The sequence below is a fragment of the Cantharellus anzutake genome (assembly GCF_015039405.1).
Source record: "Cantharellus anzutake strain C23 chromosome Unknown EI90scaffold_62, whole genome shotgun sequence".
In the NCBI taxonomy this organism is placed as follows: domain Eukaryota; kingdom Fungi; phylum Basidiomycota; class Agaricomycetes; order Cantharellales; family Hydnaceae; genus Cantharellus; species Cantharellus anzutake.
In genome coordinates this window covers 117980-134240 of record NW_024067012.1, presented here as the reverse complement: position 1 = coordinate 134240, position 16261 = coordinate 117980, and the positions used below count along the sequence as shown (strand labels likewise).

The following is a 16261-nucleotide window of genomic DNA, read 5'->3' as shown; positions in this document are numbered from 1 at the left end:
TTCACCTATAAATATTGGGCCAAGCGTCCACTTTCTCTCAACATTTCCTCTCGAACGAACTCCAGAGTCTTTGACTTAGCACTCTTTCAATAAGCCCACACTCTCTTTACTTGCCTCACTCTCTATAACCATGTCCCAGACTTCCCTCGAACACAAGCACCTTGTAAGTCACGTTGCGCCACTGTCACCGGCCCTGGTCAGGACTGATAAGGTTCTCTACTCTCTTCCAACGGTTCCAGCGTGCTTCTTATGATGCTCCTGCGCCGTACGTACCTGGCTATCCAAGCACCCCATCTTTACTGATGTCCTGGCCCATTACTTCTCTCCCTCTTGTCCGACCCCATGACGCTTACTGTTCTCCCCATGGAATCGTCCCCGATGCAGTCAACTGCGCAAGCTAGCTAACCCAGGTCCTTTGGGCCTCTTCTCCTTTGCCTCGACTACCTTGATCCTCTCCCTCATTAACGTGCAGACGCGAGGTGTGGCGGAGGTATGTTGGGCGCTTCCTCTAAACAGGTCCTAGACGCGTCTAATGTGTTTTGGACCATTAGCCCCACATCGTCTTAGGTATGGCCATGGCGTGTGGTGGTCTCGCTCAGCTCCTTGCTGGCATGTGGGAGTTTGCTTGCGGGAATACTTTTGGTGCCACTGCCTTCACATCTTATGGTGCTTTCTGGATCAGGTATGATTTTTTTTCGTTCACGCCCAAGTCCTCCAGTCGCGCACTTACTAACGTGACGACCCTTTTCTTTATCTAGCTACGCTTTGATCTTCATCCCTGGAACTGGGTAAGTCTTTCTTTGCAACGGTCGCTGTTCGATGATGAACTGAAATGTGTACTTTGACAGTATCCTGGCAGCATATGAAAAGGCTCCGGCAGACCTCGAGAATGCCGTAGCATTCTTCCTCACGGCCTGGTTTGTCTTTACCTTCGTACGTTTATTACCCTCCCTCAGCCCTTAGCGCTCAAACTGAGTCTCCTTTTAGATCATGTGGCTGGGGACGTTCCGCACAAATATGTGCCTCGTTGCCTTGTTCTTCTCCCTGGACATGACTTTCATGTTCCTCATGATCGGCGCGTACAAAGGGTCCGTGCGTTGCCACAAGATTGGTGGTGGTCTTGGTCTTCTCACTGCTGCTATCGCCTACTACACTGGGGCTGCCGGTGTGTTGACGCGTGATGTGACGTTCATTCAGTTGCCTGTTGGTGACTTGCCCAAGTTCGGTGACGTGTAAAAAAAAAATTGCTGTCGACGTGTTGGGTACGGACTGTCTCGGGAGAATTCTGCTTTTCTTCTGTCTCCGAACCTCTTTCCTTTCCTTGTCTGTTGGCTTCATAGTGGATTTTCGCTCCTTCAAGTTCTCAAAATGTCTCGTTGTGTTTGTTGATGTTGTGCTTCTCTATCTATTCCCTTTTTGCCCGCTATAGATTTGCAGGGGGAGTCCTCATGACCTTCAACAAGGGCATTTTGAGGGTTGAGAAGCCAATGAATAAGGGTTCCCATTCAGGGATCATCAGGCAGATGCAGGGTACAATACGTCTTAACCCCTGGGACGGGTCCATCAGTTGGACATGACTGTTTTTCGGGGGGCTTTAGTGCTGGCATACATATGTACGGCGAAGCGAATACATAAATGAAAGCCCTACTTGGGAATCAACAGTTAGTGCTTTATCCCATAAAGGTGTTTGCAGCTCTTCGATATGATTTGCGGGAAGTTTTGCGGGTTCGAGGCCAGCTGTTGTACCTGTGTGTTACTGAACATTTTGAGATCATGCTGCTGCTGTCAATTCTCTGGGACGACTTGTGTAAACAGAGTGCATGCAGTGATATACATTGGCCGGTCGTGCCAAGATATATTGGGGCCCAGGCTTCCTAATGCCTCGGATGTGAGTACTCCGTGCAAAAGGTGGGCAAGTACACTATGCGAAATTGATGATCCCACTGACCAAGCTGATCTGATTTCAGATTTGTTGGGAGGGGGACTTGTAGGCAGGTAACCAGCCTCTCTTTAACGGGACTCTTGGGACGCCTTGTTAGATTCTGGGGTACATGCAGTAGCCAAGCCGACGAGTGTGGGAATACATAACTCGCATCGATACGAACACGTACCAGCACTGGTTGGGGGGGCGATTCGCCGCGTTGCTCTTGCTACCCCTTGCAGCATTCGGGTTGGAGGGGAGGGGGGTTCGGGTTCCTTGTCAATCATCATCCATACAAGCTGTACATGTTCGTTTTGTACGTTACAGTCGTCTTGTTCTGGATCGATCCTTGTGCAAACAATACTTAATATTGCGTCTGAAATTCATGCCAACTCATGCTCGGGTGGTGGTGTTACAAAGGCCGTTTTATTCTTCCGCTGGGTACCTCCGGCTGTGCCTGAGTTTCGAGATAATGATATATATATATCAGTTATGGAACGTGGAAGATGGTATGCATGCTGTGATACTTACATAGCAATTGGCAATCCGACCCTTACAGACGCATCTCTCTCTCAATAAGCCCTCAGCGATATTTATGGCTGGGCCCAAGTGTCTCGGCATTTATGTAATTCAAGTTGAAGTCGATCATGTTTCAAATGTACATAAAACATACTTGGGCGCTTCTACTTTGGCTTCGGTGGATTGATGGGTCAGCTAACTGGTTCGACTACGAAGTCCAAAGTCAGCATTCGCTGGTTCCAATGCATGCTCTCACGTACGGGTCCTCTCCTCTCCCTCCTCGGAATGTGAAAACAGAAAAAAAGTTGGGAAGCCCGAATCGGAACGCCGTGCCCTTTCTTTTGTCCCGTATATCTGGGATCATACGAGATTACTTTTGTCAAGTACGTATTTTCCCTCTAACTCCAGTAAGTAAACAAATGTTGGAAATAGAAATCATATATTCTGTTCCTTTCGCGTGGTGTGGACACGCACATACATACACACATACACACACACACACACACACACAGCCTGCCACAAACCCCTGTCCTGTAGCTGAATGGGCGAGGGCATCCAATCTTCCCCAGCTTTCTTCTTTGTGCATCAATCAACATACATAAGACATAATTGGTTTTGATCTTGCTCGTTGGTTTATCGTTTTTGCAAAAAAAAATGTGTGTTCAAGACAACGAACGCCGGCTCGTACCGTGCGGTAAAGACAAAGCCATTCCCCCTTGTTGGGAAGCGGCGCTAGAAAGGGCTGTTCCCATCACCGTCAACGCAACTTCTTGGATCTGGGGTAGTTATTGGTTTTTTCTCACTTGCCTTCTTTGTGTGTGTTGTTGATGGAACAACAACAACAACCATTTTTCGGACGCCGAGATGAGTCTAGCAACTCCCGGACGACTTGCAAATCCCCTTTCGCAGTTGGCCGAATTTTATATTGTTATCATTGTGCCTTACTGTATTTCATTCAATATCATTTGAATGGAGAGAGATTTCCTCGCTGGAAACGAGCTGGTAACGTACGGTCGGAGTTTGGGTTGATCTTCTTCGCGCGAAGCTCACTCAAGGAGGAATCGCCTCGCCGGTCCTACCTCTTCATTGATCATCAAAAACCAGTATAACTATGTAGTTGTGTGCCCGCGCAACCTCACAGAACACGGGCAACCCTTTCTTCTGGTATCCCTGCCATCAATGAGCGTTGTTGATCCAAAAGGGATTTGTTGATCGTATCAGATGACTCGGGATGCGTCACCTTGGCATCTGGAAATAAATAAAAATGCTACGTATACTCTAATTTGATTCACCCCCACCAAAGAATTTCAAATACTTAAAAAGTGAGGGATCAGTTTGTCGTTGAAAGGGTTAGGGCAGGATCCAGCCTTGACTGAATGGTTGAATGAGTGAGTGGACATATTGGCGGATGATAAGGTGTCCAGTCCACACTTACGCCGGGGGCAACCCAAGTCGATGTGAAGCAGGACAGGTGTCCTTCAACCATGCCAAGAGCGTACCCGTTTTTGGACAAAGACGTAAACTGAATGGGAACGGCGCCGCTTTCCCGGGATTCGTTGGATGGAAAGATCCACCAGAACCGGTAACACAAGATCTAGTGGTGCTTGGGATCTCATTGTTCGCTGTCAAGCGCACACACACACACACACACACATGCCCTGGGCTGTGCGTGTGCTCGTGGCACCCCCGTGTGATCCCCGGCGGGGCACTTGGGAGTTTCTTCGAGCATACACTGGTATACCGGAAAAGGCTGGACTACCAGATAAGGATGAACCAGAGTTTCCACTCTTTCTCCTGTGTGTGTATGTTCTTGCGCACGTGTTACATTACTTCAACACTGACGCTAAGTAAGTGGTGCTAGAAGCAAGAGAAGGTGTGGAATGTTTCTGATCTTTTTTGATCGCCATATAGGGAACATGCAAAAGTCCTACGGAAGCAAAACTTATTTTTGGGTTCGTTTCGAAAAGAATGAAATGACTGGTTCAATTCATTTGAATGGATTTTCGGTTTCCACATAAAAAGCTTGACATGCCTGACCCACTCCTTCTCTCTTCTTTCTCCTCCATCGCTATAACGTTCTTCCTCGTTCCTTCCACCTATCCACCGCTGCTCACCCGTTCCATCCCTCTAATTTTTGCGTCCAAGTAATGGCTGATATTGAGACTAAGGTAACCTTACACCTCTCTACCCCCGGCTGTCGAAGTCGTCCGTTTGTTCACCCTCGTTTTCGTTCCACAGGGTCCCCAGAACGGTGGTTACTATGATTCTTCAGCGCCCTCTCCGTACGTCTTGAGCTGCATATCCACGTTTGTTCTCCCCATACTGATTTGTGCTTCACTCCTTCCCAATTCCTTTTTTTTTTGATCAATATTCTCCGTTGCTCGACAATGGGTCGTATTCTGTAACGCAGCCATCTCCGCAAGTTGGCCAACCCTGCTCCTTTGGGTCTCTTCTCCTTCGCCTCGACGACTTTGATCCTTTCTTTCGTCAACGTTCAGGCTCGTGGCGTTACAGAGGTGGGTTCACTGTTCTTATCGTGCAAGGAGAGCCATTTTCGGTTGCTAACGACCAATATGACGTTCCAAATGACCAAACTCGGATTATCTCATGCACCTGTTGGGTTCTCACTCCAATGACCTGATTGTATAATGTGGCGTTGCCATTTTCCTTGATGGTTAATTCCCACATTCATTCATATTGCGCCTGTCGACGGGTAATCCTATCAGCCTAACATCGTTGTCGGTATGGCCTTAGGATGTGGCGGTCTTGCTCAACTTCTTGCTGGGATGTGGGAATTCGCATGTGGGAATACATTCGGTGCTACTGCCTTTTCATCTTATGGTGCCTTCTGGATTAGGTATGTCAAAGGGTTTTTTTTCAACAGGGACTTCTTGCTTCTATTCTTCTGCTTCCAAATCATTCTTCCGTCTGCCGTTTTGGACCCGGATGGAAGCTTCATCCTTCTCAGGGTGAAGTACCATCAGGTTCAACGAGCGTTCTATTCAATACTCCATTTGCCGTGTCGGTCAGGGTTGTGAATTGCGTACTGACCCGCATCATTTTATTTTTGTGTCTTCCAGCTATGCTTTGATCTTCATTCCTGGTACTGGGTGAGTGTTTCTTTTAAAGTTGAAATCTGTCCCCTGAACGCAATCAATCCGTTGTTAGAATCCTGGAGGCTTATGCTGAACCCAAGCACGCACACGACCTTGACAATGCCGTTGCATTCTATCTGACCGCCTGGTTCATCTTCACTTTCGTACGTTGCGTTATTTAATTTCCTTGTTTTCTTATAAATAATCCCCTCACTTATAGTGCATGTTCCTCGCCTCACTCCGCTCATCTGTGGCCATTGCCGCTCTATTCTTCTTCCTTGACATGACGTTCATGTTGTTGATGATCGGAGCATACATCACTTCCGAGAAGTGCACAAAAGCCGGTGGTGGACTTGGTCTCGTCACGGCTGCCATCGCGTACTACGCCGCCGCTTCTGGGTTGATGACTCCTGAGGCTTCGTACTTTGGCTTGCCTGTAATCGACCTGCCCAAGTACCGCTCTGCGTAAGGGTTGGACCTTTTTTTTTTGGATTGGGATTTGTTAGGGGCGTGTGTGTCTGTGTCTGTGTGTCCGTGCGATGTGGTTTTGAAGACTTGGAGTGGTTGTCTGCATGTTATCCCACTTCTGATGGACGTCCCCTTCCGAGTGTCCCGCATTGGTTGGCCTGCTTGATTTTCTTCCGTTTTCAAGTGCAGATTCCCCGCCTCATGGTTTTTTTTTCTTTTCTCTTTCCTGTCGATCAACAGTAACAGCACGTTCGCTTTACGACTACGCTCTCACGTTGGCTTACATATTGCTCTCCCCCCTCAACATTTTTTTTATATCTTTCTGGAAAGCACAATACCATTACATATAGCATTCTGTGCCCCGCGGCTTCTGGTGTTCTGATCTTCTTGGGTTCAAAAATCTATTAATCTAGTCAGTCTTCTTCACGGCAGTTGTTCCACATGCAGTTTTTGGCGAGATACATGACATGCTGCACAAGATGGTCGTAGAATGCATATACGTAATGCTGAAAAGTACTGTATATTCTTTCTGGACTTGTACGCTCACATTAATCATCCGGAGAGGTAAATATACTCAGCTGTAGGGGTGTGTGTTTCTCCGTGCTTCCAACAACCAGGTGGTCAATTGGAGTTGCATGAAGCGATGATGCTTGGAGGGCATACAAGTGGACGTACGTACGTAATTAAACCGCGAGGCCATGTCCCATGGCCACCCTGCAGGCCTGTGAGTTCCGTTCAAGTTGGACGTTCATTAATTTGCTTGGAGTTAGCACAACAAATTATAGTGTGCCTCATACTCAGTACATAACGTTGTAACCGCGGCGCAGCGGTATACATTATCGGACGAGTAATAGTTACTTAACGACAAAGATGCAAAGATATACACACGTTGTTAGACAAATACTGTAACAAATAAGATGAAATGGTATAATATCTACGGAAGATATGAGTATATGCCATGCATGCCAGCGCAAGTACTGCGTCGTCATGCCTTGAGCGCTTATCATCACAGCCTAGCTACGTAGGCTGAGGCAGCCTCGATAATCACTTGGGGCGCGCGCAGTTGCACGATTATGTATATCAAAATGCGTTTGATCCGCGATATTGTGGCCGTGGCGTATAGCTTATCATAGAAGCACAACGTCCGTGGGGGGGGGGGGGGGGAGAAAGGGAAAAAAAAAAGGAGAGGGCCATGATATATATATAATAAAGTCAGGTTGAATGTATGGTTTTATTCAGTTTTTGAATGGGTCAATACAGTTTAATTAACGTAAGCAATGCAGTTCTCTGAGCCGTGGGACCTGTTTCAATGTTAACAATTGTACTAGATGACCTATCTTGGTGTAATAATGAAGGATGGAGGGGACGTTTGAGCGATTCCATTGCAAAAGACCCCATGAAAAACGGTTGAAAACTGAGGGAGATACGAGTGGTGGCCCATTCCAGCGCGAAATGTGTGCGTGGGAAACAGTGACCACGCCTCATACAGGCTGTTTAACGACGCGTGCTAATAATATTAGATGAGGGGATCGTTAATACAAGCTCATTAAAAAAAACCCGACGAAAAACGAATGAGATTTGACAGATATATGCATGTAAATGTCTTTTGTGTGTGAAAAAATGTGAAAAACGTCCCACCGCCTCATAGACCCTCATTTGAGATGTACGACAATAATATGAAATAACAAGGACGTTAATACAAGCATGTACGAAAAAAAACGACGAAAAACGAATGATAATTGACAGAGATACGAATGTACATGGTTTTTTTTGTGAAAAAATGTAAAAACACGTCCTACCGCCTCATACGCGCTCATTCGCAGCTTGCACCAATAATATAGAATGGCCAAGGAGTTAATACAAGCCCATTAAAAGAAACCCGACGAAAAACGAATGGAAATTGACAGAGAGAATTATGTACATGGTTTATTTGTGGAAAAAACGTTCCACCTCCTCACTCATGCTGATTCACGACTTGCACTAATAATACCAAATGCATAAAATGTTAGTACGGGCCCATTGCAGCAAACCCGACGAGAAACGGCCAAGAACTGACAGAGATACCAATCCACTGTCAGCTCCGCGGGTGATCTGTGCGTGGGAAACGTTCTCCAGCACCTCACAGGTGTTTTAAAAATATGTAAAAATATTAAGTACTTGCGTCAATAATATTTAAAGTAGCATGCAAATTTTCAAAACATTTGGTGCAGTATCAAGCGAGATATGATAAATTAGTCCATTAAATTTCACTTGGCACCCTCAAGATCGCAAGATATCAGGTTAAGGTAATAATACACATTGTATAGGGCATTGACACGCGCCCGTTAAAAAAAACCCGAAGAGAAACGAATAAGAACTGACAGAGATACAAATCCAGTGTCAGCTCCGCGCATGATCTGTGCGTGGGAAACGGTCCCCAGCACCTTACAGATGTTTTAAAAATATGTAAAAATACCAAGTACTTGCGCTAATACTATATGAAATAGCTCGCAAAATTCCAGGACATTTGGTGCAATATCAAGTGAGATATGATAAATTATTCCATTAAATTCCACTTGGCACCCTCAGGATCGCAAAGTATCAGGTTGGGGTAATAATACACATTGTAGAAGAATTTAATACGCGCCCGTTAAAAAAAACCCGAGGAGAAACGAATAAGAACTGACAGAGATACGAATGTAGTGTTTGCTCCGCGCATGGTCTGTGCGTGGGAAACGTCTTCCAGTGCCTCACGGCATGTTGAAAAAAATATGGAAAAATGTCAAAAACTTGCGTTGATAATATATAAATTAGTACGCAAATTTTTAAAACATTTGGTAAAGTATCCAGCGAGATATAATAGATTACTATACAGTTTGTGCATGGGAATGCGATAAATCGCCGTAATCTCCTCAGGATCGCCGAACGACGAGTCGGACCAATAATACAACATGTAGAGGACATTGAGACGCACCCATGGAACAAAACCCGACGAGAAACGGATGAGAACTGACAGAGATATGAGAGATTTATGTGAAAATCACGTGTATATGTTCAGTTTAAGGAAATTCACGTGAGTAATGAGGTTAACCTCCCACAACTTTTTTCGTGCACAGACAGATGCGAAAAAGTACTAATACCCCCACTCAAAACCGGTTTGCACCCCCCCATGGGAGCAACTCTTTTTTGTTCCCATGTGACTTTGGCATGTAAAATAGGTAGATAAATAGATAAAATAGGTAGATAGGTAAATAAAAGTAGATAAATAATCGTAAATAGTAATAAAATAATAATAATAAATTAAAATAATAGTTGTTTGTTGTTGTTGTATTAGTTTTTTTTTTTTTTTCTGTTGTTTTCGCTAATTAGTTATTCTTTTTCGCTGATTAGCATATACCATTAGGTAATAATAGTAATAGTGGTGTTATGTTTTCGAAATTGGCATGTACTATAAACAGTAGTACTGTTCTCTCTTTTTCTTTGTATTTCGCTATTAGCATGTAAAATAAATGGGTAAATAAAATCGAATAATTAAAATGTGGAGCAGAATCAGATGAAGGGTTCCATATAAGGTAAAAATTTGAGAAAATTCACGGCAACATGAAGCAGAAACATCCAAAAAAAATAAAACCAAGGTGTCCTGAATAAAATAAAATCTGAAAAAATTGCAGCAATGTGGGACAACAAAGGAAAATAAATTTTATATAAAAAAAATCCAGAAAATTCACGGCAACATGGGACAACATAGAATAAAAGATAGAAAAATAAAAGGAAGGTGTGCTATATAAAATAAAATCAAAAAAATTCATGGTAACATGGGGAACACTGTTTTATCAACTTACAAAGGAATTCCATGTGATGGGAGGTGGTTGGGGTGGTGGATTTGGAGAAATGGCCAGAAAATGAAGAAAAACAACAAATAAAAGGGCCTCACTCCCAGTGGATTGCCAAAGAGGGGGGAAAGGCTTTTCTCATTCCTGTGCATGATTAATAGGGCGGGGTTTGGGGCGCAGCCCCAAGGCTCTCTGCAGGAGTGGGGTTCGGGGCAACGCCCTGATGGCCCTCTGCAGGAGCAGGGGTTCAAGGGGCTGGCCCCTTGGTGTAAAAAATAATCAAATATATCCAGGGGGGTTTGGGGCGCAGCCCCAGGCTCTCCGCAGGAGTGGGGCTTGGGGCAATGCCCCAATAGCTCTCCGCAGGAGCTGGGGTTCAAGGGGCTGGCCCCTTGGTTCATAAATAATCACCATATATCTCATTATTTCTTTAGCACATGGGGAACAATAATACCAAGGATGTCGTTGCATGGGGCGGAGCCCCAATGGGGTCTGGGGCAACGCCCCAGGGGGGTTCGGGGCGCAGCCCCGATGCCCTCTGCAGGAGCTAGAGACCGAAGAACGCGTGGGTGTGCGAGGAACGAGCACCCCACGGGTTTAAGGTCTCTAGTCTATAATGAAGTCAGGTTGAATGTATTGTTTGAGAGTTAATTATATAAGCTTTTCCCGCGCTCAAGCCTGTTGGTGGCATCTTGCCATTGCGCTGGATAACCTGTGGTGAGACAATAATAACGAATGGAGAGGACGTTGGCATGAACCCATTGCAAAAAACCCCATGCAAAACGGTTGAAAACTGAGAGAGATATGGGGTGTGGCCCATGCCAGCGCGTGTTTTGAGTGTGGGAAAAGTGTCTACGGCCTCATACAGGCTGTTTGATGACTAAAGTTAATAATACGGTATAGAGAGGCTGTTTGAACGAGCTCATTGAGAAAAACTTGACGAAAAACGAACAAGATTTGACAGAGATACGAATGTACATGTGTTTTTGTGTGAAAAAATGTGAAAAACATCCCACCGCCTCATACACCCTCATTCGCGATGTGCGCCAATAATATAAAAGAATAAGGGCGTTGGTACAAGCATGTACAAAAAAGAACGACGAAAAACGAATGATAATTGACTGAGATACGAATGTACATGGTTTTTTTGTGAAAAAATGTAAAAACATGTCCTACCGCCTCATACGCGCTCATTCGCGGCTTGCACCAATGATGGGAAATTACCAGGGAGGTAGTCCGAGCCCATCAAATGAAACCCGACGAAAAACGAATGAGAATTGACAGAGATACTAATGTACATGGTTTATTTGTGGAAAAATCGTGCTACTTCCTCATACACGCCGATTCACGACTTGCACTAACAATATCAAATGTAAAGAAAGTTAATTCGGGCCCATTAAAAAAAACCCGACGGAAAACGGTCAAGAACTGAGGGAGATACCAATCCAGTGTCAGCTCCGCGGGTGATCTGTGCGTGGGAAACGTTCTCCAGCACCTCACAGGTGTTTTAAAAATATGTAAAAATATCAAGTACTTGCGTTAATAATATTTAGAGTAGCATGCAAACTTTCAAAACAGTTGGTGCAGTATCAAGCGAGATATGATAAATTATTCCATTAAATTTCACTTGGCACCCTCAAGATCGCAAGATATCAGGTTGAGGTAATAATACACATTGTAGAGGGCATTGACACGCGCCCGTTAAAAAATCCCGAAGAGAAACGAATAAGAACTGACAGAGATACAAACCAGTGTCAGCTCCGCGCATGATCTGTGCGTGGGAAACGGTCCCCAGCACCCTACAAATGTTCTAAAAATATGTAAAAATATTCTGTACTTGCGTTAATAGTATACAAAATGATTCGAAATATTCCAGGACATTTGGTTCAGTATCAAGCGAGATATAATAAATTATTCTATTAAACTTCACTTGCCACCCTCAAAATCGCGCAATAATGAACCGGGGCAATAATGATAATTGTAAATAGCATTAACACGCGCCCGTTAAAACAAATCCGAAGCGAAACGAATAAGAACTGACAGAGATACGAATGTAGTGTCTGCTCTGCGCGTGGTCTGTGCGTGGGAAACGTCTTCCAGTGCCTCGCCGCATGTTAAGAAAAATATGAAAAAATGTCAAAGACTTGCGTCGATAATACATGAATTAGTACGCAAATTTATAAAACATTTGGTAAAGTATCAAGTGAGATATAATAGATTACTCTACAGTTTGTGCATGGGAATGCGATAAATCGCTGTAATCTCCTCAGGATCGCCGAACGACGAGTCGGACCAATAATACAACATGTAGAGAACATTGAGACGCACCCATGGAACAAAACCCGACGAGAAACGGATAAGAACTGACAGAGATATGATAGATTTATGTAAAGAATCACCTGTATATGTTTAGTTTGAGGAAATTCACGTGAGCAATTGAGCATAACCTCCCACAACTTTTTTCGCGCACAGACATATGCGAAAAAGTACTAATACCCCCACTCAAAATCGGTTCAAACCCCCCCATGGGAGCAATTCTTTTTTGTTCCCATGTGACTTTGGCATGTAAAATGGATAAAATAGATAGATAAATAGATAAAATAGGTAGATAAATAGGTCATAATAGTCGTAAATAATAATAATAATAATAGTAGTAAATAGTGAATAAATAATTATAGTAATAGTATTTAGTTATTGTTTTTTGTTGAAAATTGGCATGTACAATAAATGGTAGTATCGTTTTTTTCTTTGTATTTTCGCTATTAGCATGTAAAATAGATAAATAAATAGGAAGTAAGTAAGTTAAAATCCGGAGTTTCCAACAACAGAGCCAAATGAACTAAGGTTCCAGATAAGGTAAAAATTCGAAAAAATTCACGGCAACATGGAACAACATGAAATAGAAACAACCAAAAATAAAACCAAGGTATTCTATATAGAATAAAATCTGAAAAAATTGCAGCAATGTGGGAAAACCAAGAAAAATAATACCAAGGTATTCTATGCAAATTAAAATCCAGAAAATTCATGGCAACATGGGAGAGTATAGAATAAAAATAAAAGTAAGGTGCTCTCTATAAAATAAAATCAAAAAAATTCACGGCAACATGGGGAACACTGTTTTATAAACTTAGAAGGAATTTCATGTGATGGGGAGTGGTTGGGGTGGTGGGTTTGGAGAAATGGCCAGAAAATGAAGAAAAACAATGCAGGGGCCTCACTCCCAGTGGATTGGGGAAGGTGTTTCTCATTCCTGTGCATGACTAATGGAGTGGGGTTTGGGGCAAGGCCCCAATGGCCCTCCGCAGGAGCAGGGGTTCAAGGGGCTGGCCCCTTGGTGTAAAAAATAATCAAATATGTCCAGGGGGTTTGGGGCGCAGCCCCAGGCTCTCCGCAGGAGTGGGGCTTGGGGCAACACCCCAATAGCTCTCCGCAGGAGCAGGGGTTCAAGGGGCTGGCCCCTTGGTGCATAAATAATCACCATATATCTCATTATTTCTTTAGCACATGGGGAACAATAATAACAAGGATGTCGTTGCATGGGGCGGAGCCCCAATGGGGTCTGGGGCAACGCCCCAGGGGGGTTCGGGGCGCAGCCCCGATGCCCTCCGCAGGAGCTAGAGACCGCTAAACGCGTGGGTGTGCGAGGAACGAGCACCCCACGGGTTAAAGGTCTCTAGTTACATCGGATTGCAAAGAGTATTAAAAGCGCCCATTATGTAATAACGGAAGGGCTGATCCCCCAGGTGGCCCATGTTTGTTCTGTCGATCTTGGGGCCGGAGGGGGAGGAGGGGCAACTGCTGAAGGTGAGGGCCGATCACGCGTAAGTATAGCCTGAAAACCTGATGGATAATCATAATCACATACGATCTTCAATACTACTGCCAACATGCACGGGTTATGTAACGCCATTTCATCGACGTACCTTTTGTGCTGGCTCCTCCTACTGGTACGTTCCTTTTTGTTCCTTTGTTTGGACGTTACGTACCCGCACATGCACATGCACGGAGGTGGCATGCTCGCCGCTCCCGGGGATTTCAACATTTTCATTTTCGTGCCTTGGTGTTGGTTATGGAGTTGCCTGTTCCTGTGTGTGTGTGAAACGCGCGTTGTCTTATTTCCCCTTGATGTTGCCATGCATGATCGATGATATAGATATGCCTCCTGTCTGTCATCAATGTTCCTAGCTTTCAAGCTCACCTGCCTAAACACAGTACTAGTTGGTCGTGCATTATCGTACTGGGACTCCAAGGCGTGGGGGTTGTCACTCGGCCACTCGATCACCCTTTTTTGTCAGCGCTTCGGGAGGGAATATTAAACTTCAAATCCACCCAGCGCGAAACTTTGGCCATCGACGTACGCCTGGACGAAAAAAAAAATTGTGTGGGAAAATGACTACATACATACATGTAACAGCCACGTACCTTTCGTCACGGGTGAACACGTCGCTCAAGCACTATAGTGCTGCTATTCCATCGCTCATTGCTGCCACTTTCAAACAATCGAACCACAGCTCTTGTTTGGTACCGCAGGGATGTCAGGATTCTTCGATGAAATAAGGAAGATACCTCCAGTGACAAGGTTTCTCCTTGCTTCCACACTGGCGGTTTCCTTACCGCTCATGTCGGGACTTGTGTCACCGTATCCTTTCCTTTTCGACTGGAATCTAGTAAGAGACCGTTTACAGGTAAGTGAAGTATATTGGTTTGTCGCTGTATGTAACTTGACTTTCAAGTTCACTAACCCTCCCCATTATCCTGCTACTTACGTTTCCAGCTGTGGCGTGGCTATACTTCGTTCTTCTTTGCTGGTTGGTCTCTCACTTTGATTTCTATTAGAAGAGGACTCTGACAAGTTGTCTTTGGCACAGGGTCCGGGATAGACTTCATATTCAACGTTGCTATGCTTTACCGTAATTCCAATGCGCTCGAGGAAGGGCAATACGCTCGGCGATCTGCAGATTACGCATGGCATCTCCTTATCTCTGCCGTATCCATAATAGTACGCCTACGTGTTGATAATGGTTCGAGCCCCTTTGATCTCACACGACATAAAATGTCCCCTTTTTCGATAGGCCCTCAACATCCCTCTTCGATCTTCTGTACATTTCCGCCCGCTCTTCGTCGCAATAACAACTATTGCATCTGCTTTTAATCCAGAGCAGCCCACATCCCTCTGGGGTCTGATCACCTTCCCACAGAAGTATTTCCCAATTGCACTCGTAGCGTTGGACTTTATACTCGCGGGTCCACAAGCTGCTGCTGCATCTGTTACAGGCATCATTACGGGGTACGTCTTATGGATGCTCGAGTGGAAGGAAACTCCGGGTTCCCCCCTCCTGGCACAGGGCGTGTCTTTGGACGAACTCCAGGGTGGTTGCGCGCTATTGTAGGTGATGGTGCCGTGATCCCCCCATCAGGGGCCACTAGGGGTGGTTATACCGTTCGGCCGCCAAGAACGCGAGATGTTCCTGCTAGTTCGACTACTACAGGCTACGATTGGGGATCTGGTAGGAGACTAGGCAACGAATGAATCCAAGTTTTGTCCCTTGTGCTGTCGATTTCTGTAATATTTTGATTGAGGTATGGTCCTGTAATACGTTGGTTAGAAATCCTACTAGTATACTCGATCCTTACATTGAGGTTGCTTGATGCCGTACTTTTCTCGATACGCTTTCATCTGAGCCACCTCGTCGCTTCTCCCTTCTTTCTCCAAATATGTGATGAGCTCGTTTATCGTGAGAACAGCGTAAACTTCAGCACCACCCAAATCCCTCACTAGTGCAGTCTTCGCACTCTCCACCTCACCTTCCTTCCCTATCTCCTGCCGATCCAAACAGAGAACTACACCAACGATCGTCCCACCTGCTTCTCGAATTCCTTGCGCAACCTGCCGGATGGCCATACCAGACGTGAAGACATCGTCCAGTATCAGTACTTTCTTCCCTTTCACATCTGCGCCAACATGCCAGCCTCCTTCACCATGATCTTTCGCTTCTTTTCGATTATAGGCAAACCCAACGGACGTGCCGAACGTGTTGTAAAGCGCAACGGAAGTGGCTGCACCGAGGGGAATACCCTTGTATGCAGGTCCGAAGAGAACGTCGAACGATGGTGGGGGGAAGTGTAATTGGATGAGTGCAGCGTATGCAGATGCAAGCGTTGCTATCGATGAGCCAGTGTTCAACATTCCGGAATTAAAAAAATAAGGCGATTGTCTGGGTGTTGGGTAAAAGAGGGAGAGCGATTTTTGTGATCAGAAAGGGTTGTGTGTGGCACTTAAGAGTGGGGATGCCAATCCCTTACCGTCCAGATTTCAGAGTGAATGAGCCGAACTTGAGGGCACCTGCATCTAATGATGACTTTATGAACGCCCCAGTGTATTTTTCTAGTTGCTCTTGCAGGCTCGCCATGTCAGGCCCGAAGATTAGAGAACGTAGGTAGGT

The 16261-nt window shown here is 45.1% G+C and overlaps 5 protein-coding genes across 5 annotated transcripts; 4 read left to right on the top strand and 1 right to left on the bottom strand.

Annotated features, from left to right (window-relative positions):
• Positions 1-130: 130 nt before the first annotated feature.
• Positions 131-1236, top strand: EI90DRAFT_3129993 (Gpr1 family protein; the record flags this gene model as incomplete). The annotated part of the gene is made up of 7 exons (XM_039064261.1): positions 131-163; positions 240-265; positions 385-490; positions 552-682; positions 759-788; positions 849-933; positions 988-1236. 7 exons carry the CDS (start codon positions 131-133, stop codon positions 1234-1236), a joined length of 660 nt encoding a protein of 219 aa, XP_038911439.1.
• Positions 1237-1649: 413 nt separating this feature from the next.
• On the top strand, positions 1650-2240 carry EI90DRAFT_3075690 (uncharacterized protein). Its single transcript, XM_039061597.1, has 2 exons — positions 1650-1908; positions 1968-2240. Exons 1-2 carry the CDS (start codon positions 1703-1705, stop codon positions 2086-2088), a joined length of 327 nt encoding a protein of 108 aa, XP_038911438.1. The 5' UTR covers positions 1650-1702; the 3' UTR covers positions 2089-2240.
• A 2309-nt stretch (positions 2241-4549) lies between these two features.
• EI90DRAFT_3075677 (Gpr1 family protein) lies at positions 4550-6156 on the top strand. The gene is made up of 7 exons (XM_039061596.1): positions 4550-4608; positions 4679-4722; positions 4851-4956; positions 5167-5297; positions 5521-5550; positions 5609-5699; positions 5756-6156. The coding sequence occupies exons 1-7, from the start codon at positions 4588-4590 to the stop codon at positions 6002-6004; spliced, it is 672 nt and encodes a 223-aa protein (XP_038911437.1). The 5' UTR covers positions 4550-4587; the 3' UTR covers positions 6005-6156.
• Positions 6157-14350: 8194 nt separating this feature from the next.
• EI90DRAFT_3146901 (DER1-domain-containing protein) lies at positions 14351-15348 on the top strand (the record flags this gene model as incomplete). Its single annotated transcript, XM_039065471.1, has 5 exons — positions 14351-14503; positions 14593-14626; positions 14687-14817; positions 14891-15143; positions 15164-15348. The coding sequence occupies 5 exons, from the start codon at positions 14351-14353 to the stop codon at positions 15346-15348; spliced, it is 756 nt and encodes a 251-aa protein (XP_038911436.1).
• An 84-nt stretch (positions 15349-15432) lies between these two features.
• Positions 15433-16228, bottom strand: EI90DRAFT_2934905 (phosphoribosyltransferase-like protein; the record flags this gene model as incomplete). Its single annotated transcript, XM_039055128.1, has 2 exons — positions 15433-16033; positions 16122-16228. The coding sequence occupies 2 exons, from the start codon at positions 16226-16228 to the stop codon at positions 15433-15435; spliced, it is 708 nt and encodes a 235-aa protein (XP_038911435.1).
• Positions 16229-16261: the final 33 nt, after the last annotated feature.